General features: G+C 40.4%; 1 protein-coding gene and 1 non-coding gene across 3 annotated transcripts; both read right to left on the bottom strand.

Annotated features, from left to right (window-relative positions):
• Positions 1–1,458: 1,458 nt before the first annotated feature.
• Positions 1,459–6,085, bottom strand: KRT24 (keratin 24). 2 transcript variants are annotated; one of them, XM_072938681.1, is made up of 8 exons: positions 5,384–6,085; positions 4,496–4,578; positions 3,968–4,124; positions 3,288–3,449; positions 3,073–3,198; positions 2,355–2,572; positions 2,014–2,144; positions 1,459–1,815 (listed from the first exon to the last, which is right to left on the bottom strand). In XM_072938681.1, exons 1-8 carry the CDS (start codon positions 5,960–5,962, stop codon positions 1,712–1,714), a joined length of 1,560 nt encoding a protein of 519 aa, XP_072794782.1. In that variant the 5' UTR covers positions 5,963–6,085; the 3' UTR covers positions 1,459–1,711. The 2 variants fall into 2 exon arrangements, with proteins under 2 accessions (XP_072794782.1, XP_031541857.2); XM_031685997.2 differs by having other exon boundaries at positions 1,460–1,815; positions 2,014–2,141.
• On the bottom strand, positions 2,770–2,841 carry TRNAG-ACC (transfer RNA glycine (anticodon ACC)). The gene has a single exon. It is a non-coding gene; the product is annotated as a tRNA-Gly (tRNA).
• Positions 6,086–12,242: the final 6,157 nt, after the last annotated feature.

The following is a 12,242-nucleotide window of genomic DNA, read 5'->3' as shown; positions in this document are numbered from 1 at the left end:
TCCTTTGGATAGTGGTTTGTGCTTAGCTATTAACTTCGTTCTGTGGTTACAGTGTGCCTACAGGTTCACTTTTATGTTTTAGTTAATGTGCCTGGAAGAAAAAAAACTACCTTATTTGGTTGTTTTTATTATTAAGGTTTGATACTCTCATACTGCTCTTATTTTTTTTTTTCAAATTTTTTTGTAGGTGGAGTAACTCAGTTTATTTATTTTTTTAATGGAGGTACTAGGGATTGAACCCAAGACCTCGTTCATGCTAGGCATGGCTCTACACTAAGCTATACCCCCGCCCCCTCCCCCTCCACTCCCCCACACCCCCCTCAATACTGCTCTTACTGATTTTATATTTGTAGGTACAATTTACATGAATTATATTCAGGTTGATCCTTTTGTGATTTCTAATTTGGGTTTTTAGGCCAAGTCCCATGTTCTTTTCTTGAGTACCAGCTTGTGGGACTGATGATCTAACATGTGATCTGGTCACTGTAAATTCCTTGAGTGGAAAAGTCCTTACCCAGGCTGGCTTTGTCTTTCGCCTGTGTCTTTCTGGGACTGACCTAGACCACCTCCTACCCTTCTTTGACACGCTTCATATCCCAATTGAGAGAAGACAGAGCCCTGTGGACCACCCATGGGGTAAATGACTTCAGCAGTGGGAGGAAACACCAGCTTGGCTAAGTGATGATTTTTGGCTCCAGGGGTGGCTCGATTTGACAAGGGAACCAGTATCTGAGCATCACTTCTCTTTGGGGCTTTCAAAGTTTTCAGAAACCTGGTCTCATATCACATATCCTATCTTCTTTCCCAAGATTTTAATTTTGACCCAGTCTCCTAAGTGTTCTGCAAACATGACTTGTCAGATTTCTCTAGTATTTCTCTTGACTGTTGTGGAATCAAGCCTTTCACTATGAACACCCTGTGTTGTCTGCTGTCTTCGTGTTTTTAGCTTTCCTGTCCATCTAAATGTAAGTTTCTTGAAGTAGGGGGCATATCTTATGCTTCTTTTTATATTATTAAATATTCAGTTTGGTGATGGACATAAAGAAACTAGACATTAATTATAGGTTGATTATTCAAATAATCACATTCTTCTTTGTGGGCTAAACTGTTGGCTTTAGTTTTAGGGAGGATGAGATCTAATTTCAGCTATAACTGAGTTCTAACGTTATGTTCAAATTTCCCATATACAAAATGGCTATAATCTTGCTTCTTTTTTTTTTATTAAGTGTATTTTATTTATTTATTTATTTATTTTTTGGTGGGGGGAAGTAATTAGGTTTATTTAATATTTATTTATTGTTGGAAGAAATAGTGGGAATTGAACCCAGGATCTCATGTATGTTAAGCATGTGCCCTAGCACTTGAACTATACCCTCCGCCCATAATCTTGATTCTTATTGAAGAAGATACTATCATTTCTAGGTAAAAATATTGGGTTTCTTTTTTTAAAAAATTCAGGAATCATTTAGTGAACTTGCAAAAGTAAGTTTACTGAAGCATAGAAACAATTAGAGCAAAGTCATCATTTCAACTTTTTCAAGAGCATTCTAATAAGAAAAGAAGAGGATGCAGAAAAATCGGTCAGTCATCTATTTCTGGATGGAAACTCTTCCCTGAAGTCATCCAGAAAGATGGCTAGATTGATGCAATATCTTCATTTGTGTCCTTTAGATTTTCCTCTCTGAAAGACACTTGTTGGCCTGGAAATTGCTTACTTAATTTTCACCTCAGAAACATTGCTGACTTGGGAAGAGACGACTTTGCCGTCCACCACCTCCTCTATGATGGTCTTAGTCACTCTCGACTTGCTTGGATCTGAAAATCATAGAATCACAATGTCAGCCTGGACACTGTCAGAGAAACACAGATCAGGAGAAACCCAAGTGCATTCACTGAGTACATTCTCCCTGGGCGAGATGATGTGAACAATAGCACGTACTTTTCATATGACAAGCAAAACGTGCCTTTACTTCTCAGTTTTAAAATTATTGTGAACATGAACAAAATGTTTACCTCTTCCTTGGACAGAACAGCTTCCGGATCTTGAGTCGCCAGACATGGATGAATCCCTGGATCCCATGTTTCTGGACCCTGTGTTTCTGGATCCTAAGCTTCTAAAATCAGATCCTCCAAAACCAGAACTGCTGGAGAAAAAGAACTGGTTTCCTTCGTGGTTTGCAAAGGCAGGAGAAACCCTCTGTGCAGAGGGCTCTTTCTGATGAAGGCAGATGTCTTTTCATCGGACTGTGCGACTGTTACCTTGTAAATACGAGTCCGGTCCCCAAGCCCCTTTTTGGTTTCATAATGTAAATACACCAAGGTATCTACTTAGCCTGTTCCTGACTTTCACTTACCCTCCTTCACCATCAAGCAGGCGGCGGTAGGTCTCAATCTCCATCTCTAGGCGGGTCTTGATGTCCAGCAGCTGCTCATATTCTGTGTTCTGGCATTCAGTCTCCCCCCGGATCTGGCAGATCTGCTCCTCCAGGCTGCTGATCTGTATCTGAATTTGTGACAGCTGAGCCATGTAGCCAGCCTCCGTGTCAGCCAAGGTCCCTTCCAGGGAGCTTTTCTAAGAGAAAAAGCAAATAAACATTTCATGATGAAAATAAATCATGGGATGATTAAAAAAAAAACTTACAACACTTTATAAGGTACTAGAAGTAACTTCTCCCCAAATTACAACCTCTATTGCTAGATCCATTCCTTAATTTTGTTTGTTTTTTGGAGGGGGAGGTAATTAGGTTTGTTAATTAATTAATTTTTTAATGGACGTACTGGGGATTGAACCCAGGGCCTCATGCATGGTAGACATGTGCTCTACCACTGAGCTACGTACCCTCCCCCCCGACTTCCTTAATTTTTGTTGGTGTTACTTTTTGAAAACTAAATCTTTTATGGAAATAGAGTATATTATCTTTAACTGGGATATTTTATGCTTTGGACGACCACAATATAGTTCCTCCTTAATCCTGCTTTGATTATGTGCCAAGTAGAACATCTTGGCAATGAAAGAAACCTGAATCACTCAACTCTCTGTTGGAGATTTTGGAAAAAAGTGTTTGCACAAACCATGGCCAGTTGGGACTGCAGCTCGATTTCCAGGGCTTGCAGAGTACGTTTCAGTTCTGTTATCTCATTCTTGGCGGAACTGGCTGCCCCCGCATCAGTAGAGATCTGTGCTTGCAGTGATGCACTCTAAATACAAACGAAATGCAGTCACTGCAGGTCTGATGAGATGTTGGAAGCAGCTTGTGTGTGGCCGCAGGCTCAGGGTGACAATCTACCTGCTTATTGAACTGCTCCTCGGCCTCCCGGCGGTTCTGCTCAGCCAGCTCCTCATACTGTGCCCTCATGTCATTCAGTAACTTAGTCAGGTCTGTTCCTGGGGCAGCATTCATTTCTACGGTCACATCCCCTCCGGAGCCTCCTTGCACACGCTTCATTTCCTAGCAAGGAGGGAAAAAAAGACCATAGTAATGAAAACCGAAAAACAATGACTCCCTAAAATGTGCATGAGCTGAAAAGTTGAAACTAGGACACTGAAGGAGGGGAACCCCATAAAATTCACATGTAATTTGCTCATTATTACTCTCTCTCCCCTCCTCCCCTCCTGCATAGGAGTTGGAAATCCATTCAGATGGAATTTAATTAATTAATCTATTGAAATATAGTCAGTTTATAATGTTGTGTTAATTTCTGGTGGATAGCATAGTGATTCTATCGTGCATATATATATATATTCCTTTTCATTTTTTTTATTATAGGCTATTACAAGGTTTTAGACGTAGTTCCCTGTGCTATTCAGTAGGACCTTGTTGTTGATATTATATATAGTAGTTAGTATCTGCAAATTCTGAACTCCCAATTTATGCCTCCACCCTCCCCGGGATTTATTTTTATAGAACGGAGGGTGGGGGAAACTCTGTAGACCAGAGTCGCTGATTCACATGTAACATGTCCCTACCTCCTCGTGGTTCTTCTTCAGGTAGGCCAGCTCCTCGGTGAGGCTCTCGATCTGCATCTCCAGGCCGGAACGGGTCGTGGTCAAGTCATCCAGGACTTTCCGCAGGCCGTTGGTGTCTACCTCCACTGTCTGTCGGAGATGTAGTTCGTTCTCATACCTGGGAGGGTACAGTAGAGCACATTTCGAAAAGTCCAGTCCATCCTTCCATATTCAAGAAAATATTTTCTCCCCTGACCAACTGGATAAATGAAGGCTAAGTTTTCTCTTAGGAGCTTTTCCCTGTAAAGCAAAATCTGAGCCTCATATTAATTCTATTGATGGCCAATCTTTTTTATAACGAAAAAATCCTGAAATGGCCTCTCTCTTTTCTTGTTGGTGGGATGATGGTTTTTAACATTTACCCTTGGGATGTTTGCGAATTTAGGTCTTGATCCCCTAAAAAATTTTTTTAATTTAGAATAAACTAAGCAAATGAATTACATTTTATTTTTCCTACAACATTTGTTTTCAAGCCTTCATTTTCCTTACTTCAGTCTGAAGTCATCAGCAGCCAGTCTGGCATTGTCAATTTGCAGAACGATCCCAGCATTTTCAGTCATGGCAGTAATGATCTAGAAAAGACAATAACAGTGAATAAGTCAAATTGCTTTTTACCTGTGTCTGGACACCCACCTGTGAGAGTAGACGTCCCCTGAATTAGCTTTTAAAAGTGATTTGCTTGGAAAACTTGCTTAGTAATGACACCTGCATTGATAATCCTGATGTATTGGACTACCTCCTTCTGCGAAAATTAACAGTTTGCACAGGTACTGGAACAGGCACAGAACATTGTTTCACAGAACACAGCCCTCGGCATAGTCTTGCTGCTTTGGAAGATCAGTTATTCTATGAGCTCTTTCAGAAAATAGTGTGAAACATGAATTTCACTTCCAAAAAAGTCTTAAAAATATATTTTCCATACATCCATGGTGAAACATTTTAGATTCCATCACATTCTCATATAATATTTGCACCAGATTTTCTAGGAAGAAAAATAGTCGTAAAGACTATTTAAATCTAGCAAGACACTAAAATACACCAATCTGCCAGAATTAATCATGAAATAATTAGACTAAGCTAGTGTCCACACGTTGTCATCACTCTTACATATATGTTAACTAGCTGCCTGGCATTGTATAAATTTTACTCGTATGCAGAAATCCTCAAATTTGAGATGCAAACAGAATCAATGTGGGTTGGGGGTCATGTATACAGTACTATCATGGTTAAAACATACCAAATCCCATTTGACAGATGCAACAAACAAATACATTCAAAAATAATTCCTTGACTTGAAATTCATCATTACACTACATGATCTGAATAAATGGGAAAGACACAGAAGTTGTACAAACTGGGCAAGGACTAGTGTCTCACCTGATTCCTGAGATCTTCGATGATTGGATAGTATTTGCTATAATCCCTTCCGGATCCACCATCTCTAGACCCAGGCCCAAATTTGTCATACCACTCCTTGATTTTGTTCTCCAGATCAGCATTGGCCTCCTCCAGGGCTCTGACCTTGTCTAGGTAATTGGCCAGGCGGTCATTGAGGTTCTGCATGGTTTGCTTTTCACCTCCGGAGAAGAGGCCCCCATCGCCAATGCCACCACCCAAACCACCGCCGTAGCTGTAGAAGCCTCTGCTAGCACCGCCGCCGAGTCCAGAACCCCCGCCGAGTCCAGAACCCCAGCCGAAGCCAGCCCCAGAGCCTGAAGCTCCTCCAAAGCCACCCCCTACTGAGCAGCTACTAACACCCCCCCCAAAGCTGCCTCCATAGCCCCAGCTGGAGCCCCCACTCAGGCCACAGCTGCCGGCCCCTCCTCGGAAGCCCCGGGCAGAGCCTCGCCCCAGCCCGCAACTGCTTCCGCCGCTGAAGCTGGCGCCCCCGGCGGCGGACACCCTGACCGCGCTGCTGCCTCGGGTCCTGGAGGACACGCGGGATGAGCAAGACATGCTGTTCCTGCAGAGATTTGGCTTGTCCAGGTGAGTAGGAGAGGTGACATGAAAAGGAGGCTGCCTTTTTGGCCCTTATATACACACTTTCAGGGTGTTCCTCTTCGGTGTCATTTCTTAATCCCTGATACAGTTTTACTAATCCGCAACTGGATAATTTTTTTTCCCGAACCCACTCTACCGGCTCTTTTTCTGAAGTTGGGTCAGAGCCTCGGGGCATTTACTACATCAAGGGGGAAAAAAATAAGGTGGAGGAAAGCCAAAAATTTTTTTGTTTTCCAAAATTACAGTTTTAATCTTGCAGAGGTTTCGATGACTGGTCTTTCTTTTCTGAAAGAGTAATTCTATTAAATTTGCTTCATGATTTCCCAATTGCAGGGCACATCCCCAGATTCACAGATGTAATTAAAATACTTAATATGATGAGAATGGAAATTGTCCATCAACTTGTGACTTTCTGTTTATATTGTTCTCTTAAAGTCGAAATTAACTTTAGCATCGGCATTTGTTTCAGGTTTACTTAATTGTCCTCAGTGATTATTTCAATCAGCATATTTCTAAGGCTGTTGAAGTTTGTGATTTTAGGTGACTGTTTTCTTTGTATTTTGAGATCAAGTGAAATATTCTTACTGTTATTAAGAAACACTGAAGCAAATAAGTCTTCCATGTACATATTATTAGATCTTAACAACATGTTTACTGGAGCAGAGAATGTCTAAGAAAGATGGGGGAAGTGTTTAGGCAGATCGTTTTAGCATCAGATCGGAGTTAATGGTGAGATGCTGCGCTAGTAAGGCGCTTTTCTTTCTTGTTGAATTTGAGTCTAATGTAGCAATACCAACTTGCTTCTTTAGAATCAAGTCTTAAGACACGAAGGGATGGTGTTAATTTTGTTATTATCTGGCGAAGAGGATCTGAATCATTTCTTTTAAATTTTATTTTGTTTTTTCTTTTATTTTTTTTAAACTTTTACGTGACTCACTTCTGAGAACCAGTGTTAGACCTGGAGTTTTTGACACCCAGATCTGGAGTTTCCCGTCTACTCTCTGCTCCCGTTTCTTCTGTTTTTGTTTAAAAGATATTTAGAAAAGAGGATCTGTATCCACTTCCGATAAGCAATGTTATGATTGTTATGACTGGGGTCACATTTTACAGATACCGAAATCTAGAATCCTCCCCAGTTCTCGTTCTGCTTCCTGTTTTTCTGTCCCTTTGTTCTTTAGATTATTTCCATTCGTCTCTGCTTGTAGTTTCTCTGGTTTGAAAGTGTTTTTTTTTTTTTAAAGACAAATACTATATGATTCTATTTATACAAGGTACCCAGTGTAGTCAAATTCAGAGACAGAAAATAGAATAGTGGTTGCCAGGGGCTGGGGTGGGCAATGAGTTGTTTAATGGGTACAGGGTTTTAGTTTTGCAAGATGAAAAGAGTTCTGGAGATTGGTCGCAGCACAATGTACCTGATACTACTAAATTGTACACTGAAAAATAATTTTAAGATGGTAAATTTTACGTGATGTGCATTTTACCACAATTTTAAAAAGGCTTTTTTTTGTTTTGTTTTTCCTCCAAACAGGACAGATGCTTCCAAAGAAATTGCTTGGTCTCCTGAGCTTTAGGCTCAAGTAGCTGACTTTTGCTTCTCTAAAACATTTTTTTTTAATTTTGTGTTTTTTATTGAAGTATAGTTGATTTACAATATTAGTTTGAGCTGTACAGCAAAGCGATTCAGTTATACATATAATACACACACATATATATTTTCCATTGTATGTATCTAAAACTTTCTTGCTTACCTTGGCCAACTCTGTTAAACTATGTGCATGCTTTAATCTTTAAATTCAGTCACTTGTTATCCAATGTTCTGCCTTCTTTTGATTTTTCCTTAGACTGCCTTTGGGACATATTGCTAAATAGGTGATAATTCCCTTTACTGTGTAGCTCTTTATGTTGTTAGCTTTTGTGGTCTGCCTGCATTGTTTTGGCAGTAGTGGTGTGTGACTGCTCTTATACTGAGGGTGCCATCGCTCCAAGGGGTACAAGGTGTTTTATAAATTTTAAATCGTTCAGCTGGGAGTCATTCTCATCATGCCCTTCCTTCTAACGCAGGTAAAAAATGCACCACCTATTCAGTGTTGTCGGTCATCTTGCCTCACCCCTCCCCAAAGCTATGAAACCAAAGAAGTTTCAACACTAATGGTTAAATGACATGCAAATATTGGAGGTGGGAGGAAGTACCCCTTTCTTTTCCTCCCTTTTAAAATGATGAAACGTAATCTTTCCACTTTCATAAAGGCTGGCATTTGGCTTCAAAGGTTTAAAAAAAGACACAACAGCTCAGTGAAAGAAATTTGATGAAACTCAGAAATTTCAGCTGTTAGACAGAAAGAGCTTTAAGTACAAACACAGACAAAAGACAAAATGGCACAGTATTGTAGCCTCTGAATGGTGCCTGGGGCTTATGCAGTTCTTCTTTCCTTGTTATCTGAGTTGTAGCAGTTTGAGTTTGGAAGCTTTATGGGATGTTTGGAACATTTTGGGTCTCAATTGAGGAAGCTTGTGATGACTGAGGTATTCTGTCTTCTTATTTTTTAGCTTACTTCTAGATACAGTTTTTAGTGCTGACAACTAGCTCTTTGTTTTTAAAATTTAGCTTAAAGATTAAGTTATCCTGAGATGCTTTTCTGATATTATTATTATTTTTTTAATTGAAATACCATCAGTTACAATGTGTCAGTTTCTGGTGTACAGCACAATGTCCCAGTCATGTATATACATATATTTGTTTTCATATTTTTTAATTAAAGGTTATTCCAGATATTGAACACATTTCTCAGTGCTAGACAGGAGAAAGTTTTTAAAAAAACCTATTTTTATATATATAGTGGCTAACATTTGTAAATCGCAAATTCCCATATTCTGATATTATTCTTTTAGTCTGTTATTGTATACTTGGGAGATGACGGATAAGAAGGGCATTTAATGAATAAAATGGCCATTACGGCCTCAAATTTTTTGCCTAATGAGGCAGTGTGTAAATAACATAGACATAAATGAATAGGATTTCCTTCCAATGTTATATAGTATATAAGGATATGCTTAAAATTTCCTTAAATGCATTTTTATGCTTTCTTTTAATGTATCCATGTGCCTTTTCTTTCCAATGGTGAATCTCTCAAACAGACGAATCTTGATTCAGTGATTTGCAAACTGGCCAGAAGGCTGGTGTTCAGTGGATTAAAGGATTGTAATCACATAGATAAAGACAGTTCTGTTCTTGCCTGAAGTGTTAGAATTCTTTAATAACCATTAGTCCCCATTGTTCTGAGACACCCCTGAATTTAATACTCACTCTCTTTATTTGAAATAATGATTTCCCAAAGATCACAGATTCGTTCTCAGCATTTCTTTCATCTGTAAAATGAAAGCTTCAAGAAACTGGTGAGGATCCAGTGAAACACAATGTTCAGAAATTCTGGCTTCAGTGCCTGACATCCAATAGTTGTTCCACATATGATTGTTTAAAAGCAATAGACTGAACCCAGATGTCTGGGCTTCCAGTTCCATACTCTGCCCTCAGTTTTATGTAGTTTTGAATACTTTGTGATCAACATTTTTTTTAACCTGTAAAGAATCATGTCAACTACACTTCATTATAGAATATGACTTTTGTAATAAGTACAGAATGGTTTGCAAATAGTAACCATCAACGTTTTTGTGAGATAGATTTGTGAGTATTGGAAACAATTTCAGATGGATCGACTGTATGTGTTTAGATTAGGAGGAAACCCTTATACCGAAAGGTACATGTTATCCCTGACGAATCTTTAGAGTTGAGAATGGAATGAACACAGGGCTTCTACCTTCTGTTCACGCCAGAGAATATTCTGAGTCTCTCAAATAAAAGCACCGGATCAGCATAGCTAAGGAAAGTAAGAGGGCACCGAGTGTCTGTTGAGTGTTGGCAGAAATTATTGTGGCAAACAGTATGGAAAAAGGAAAAACTCCAGTTTGATGTGTGCACGGCTTCTGTGACATGTAAGTTATTGTAGAGAGACAATAAATGTTCCTTGAATAAATAAAAAACAGCGCGGCTTGACTTGCTTCATAAACACCTTGATCATTTTTGTTCTTTACTGTGCGTTCTGCCTTCTAAACCTTTATTTCTCCATCTCTGGGTTTGTGATTCTGTGTGTGTGTGTGTGTGTGTGTGTGTCTGTGTGTGTGTTGGAAGGGTTGTTGATGGGGGGAGGTATTGTTTGAGAAGGGGGCGGGGAATAACATGCCAGAATCCAGGCCCTCCCCTATAGAGAATCATTGTTTAAGTCAGTGTCTGATGGTGGCCACTGGGGCCCAGGGTCCACTACTTGGAAGAATTTAAAAAAGATCTTGCAATAATATGTGTCCTAAGAGGCCACTTCTGGTGGATCTGACACCATCCCTCAATCAATTTCAGCCTGGTTGTATTGTCAGACACAAAGACATTATGTTACAAACACCTACAAAAATAGAACAGAAATCCGCCCATGCAGTGACTGTTCCTCTTCCTTCATGCCTTCCTCTCCCTTCCTGACTTCTTTCCCCGTCACCCTTTTCCATCCTTCTTTCAATAGTTTCAGTTAACACGTCTGCCCACAGGCTTCCTCTTCTCCACCCTTATCTGTTCGGTCATGCCCCTTTGCCAAATTTTGTTCAGAGAGAAAATGACTTAGCTTCGTACTTGTCGTGTTTGAATGCTCTAGAATCCCTTCCCACAGCTCAGTCTTCTAATGAAGGTCATTGAGTGAGTTTATGGGGAGTTAAGAGAAGGGGCATGTGACTGTGTAGGGGTGGAGGCACTTCTGTCCTCCAGGATTGAGAGTTCATACAAATTGAAGTAAGCACAGAGTGTACAGACTATTTTTGCTTAAAAAGGTCCTTTGGGACCTCTCTTCCTACCAGACAGGCAATAGCCTCTATTCAGAGAACCCACAGACATATATAACCCAGAGGGTAACCTGAACAGCAAGGCCCAGCCTCCTGTGTCTCTCTTACCATTGCTAAGTCAACCCACTGGCCATTGCTCTTTGAGTCCCCTCTGCTCTTTGAGTTTGACCCCCAGTTTCCTTTGTGTGGTCTCCTGATCACAGAGAAGCTGCAGACCTTTGGTCAGGGAGTCCTAGTGGTAAATTAATAGTTTCGTAAGAAAGGAATAGGGTATTTTTCTCTTGTCGGCTCAGGGGAAACCCTCACTGTTCATGTCCTCTGTCCTTATCCACCAGGCCTGTGACACAACTTTATACATATGATTCTTAAATTCCAACACTTATATGTCTGTAGATGAGGCCACAGTTTTCTGATCTGTACAATTGTTAGGTTGGACTCTGTAATTTTCAAGTTGCCTTCAAGCTCTGATATTTAGCAGTTTGGTTATTAAGTGCATCACTTCTCAGTCAGATTTAGGACGTGATTTACCTTACACTTAGGAGGGGTGTCCTTCACTAGCGTGCAGGCTGCGAAAGATTAGCGCTGGTACTTAAGAACTGGGTGGAGAGTCCTGCTTGTTTGGTAGAAATGGAGCCAAATTAAAGGTTAGAAGTCGGAGGGCCTCCTTCACTGGCCTGTGTGTGTCCACCCCAAGGGAAAGCCTGGTAGAGGCAGCTGACGGAAAAAGAGGTGCTTACCTAGGATTTCTTCCAAGGCAGAATTCCACCCGAGTTACAAGTAAGTGCTCATGATAGCCTGTTTCTTATGCCCTGCTTTGTCTTGACCTTATCTGGTCCGGCTTCTGTCTTTCCTACAGGCCCCTGAACCCTTCTTGTCCTCAAGCTTGAACAAGCACACACAAAAAGTAAAACAGGCCCCCTTCACAACTTCTCCTGGGAGTCAGCTGACCACTGTGAGATGCTTTTCCTGTAAGACCTCCGTGGTCCTTTCTCCTTGTTTGCCCAACTTCCCCTCCAAAGATACTGCTCGTCTCTGCCTGCCTCTTTTTTTACCTTGTAAAAGAAAATCTGTTTTCTATGCGATTTTGACATGCTTGCAGATTTCTGAGCTCAGAGAAATCTCCCTCTTGCAACAATCATCTTTCTCATGAAAGTCTCTCCTTATCCAAGTCCAGCTTTTTGTTTTTAAATTGAAGTACTGTCAGTTACAATGTGTCGATTTCTGGTGTACAGCACACTGTCCCTGTCATGCATATAATTACATATATTCTTGGCTTTGTTTTTATTTGACACAATTAGAATTCAGTAATAGAAAGACAACCAGAACAACCTTAATTGGTAAATTAAGATGCATT

Source organism: Vicugna pacos, chromosome 16 (assembly GCF_048564905.1).
Source record: "Vicugna pacos chromosome 16, VicPac4, whole genome shotgun sequence".
In the NCBI taxonomy this organism is placed as follows: domain Eukaryota; kingdom Metazoa; phylum Chordata; class Mammalia; order Artiodactyla; family Camelidae; genus Vicugna; species Vicugna pacos.
Note: the sequence above shows the minus strand (reverse complement) of the source record. Positions and strands in the feature narration are given on the sequence as shown.

Excerpts from the sequence above, each read along its gene's own strand:
- KRT24 (XM_072938681.1), bottom strand. The coding sequence starts at position 5,962 with ATGTCTTGCTCATCCCGCGTGTCCTCCAGGACCCGAGGCAGCAGCGCG. Across the intron at positions 4,579-5,383 it reads TCGAAGATCTCAGGAATCAG|ATCATTACTGCCATGACTGA; the intron begins GTGAGACACTAG and ends TGTCTTTTCTAG. Across the intron at positions 4,125-4,495 it reads GCTGATGACTTCAGACTGAA|GTATGAGAACGAACTACATC; the intron begins GTAAGGAAAATG and ends GTACCCTCCCAG.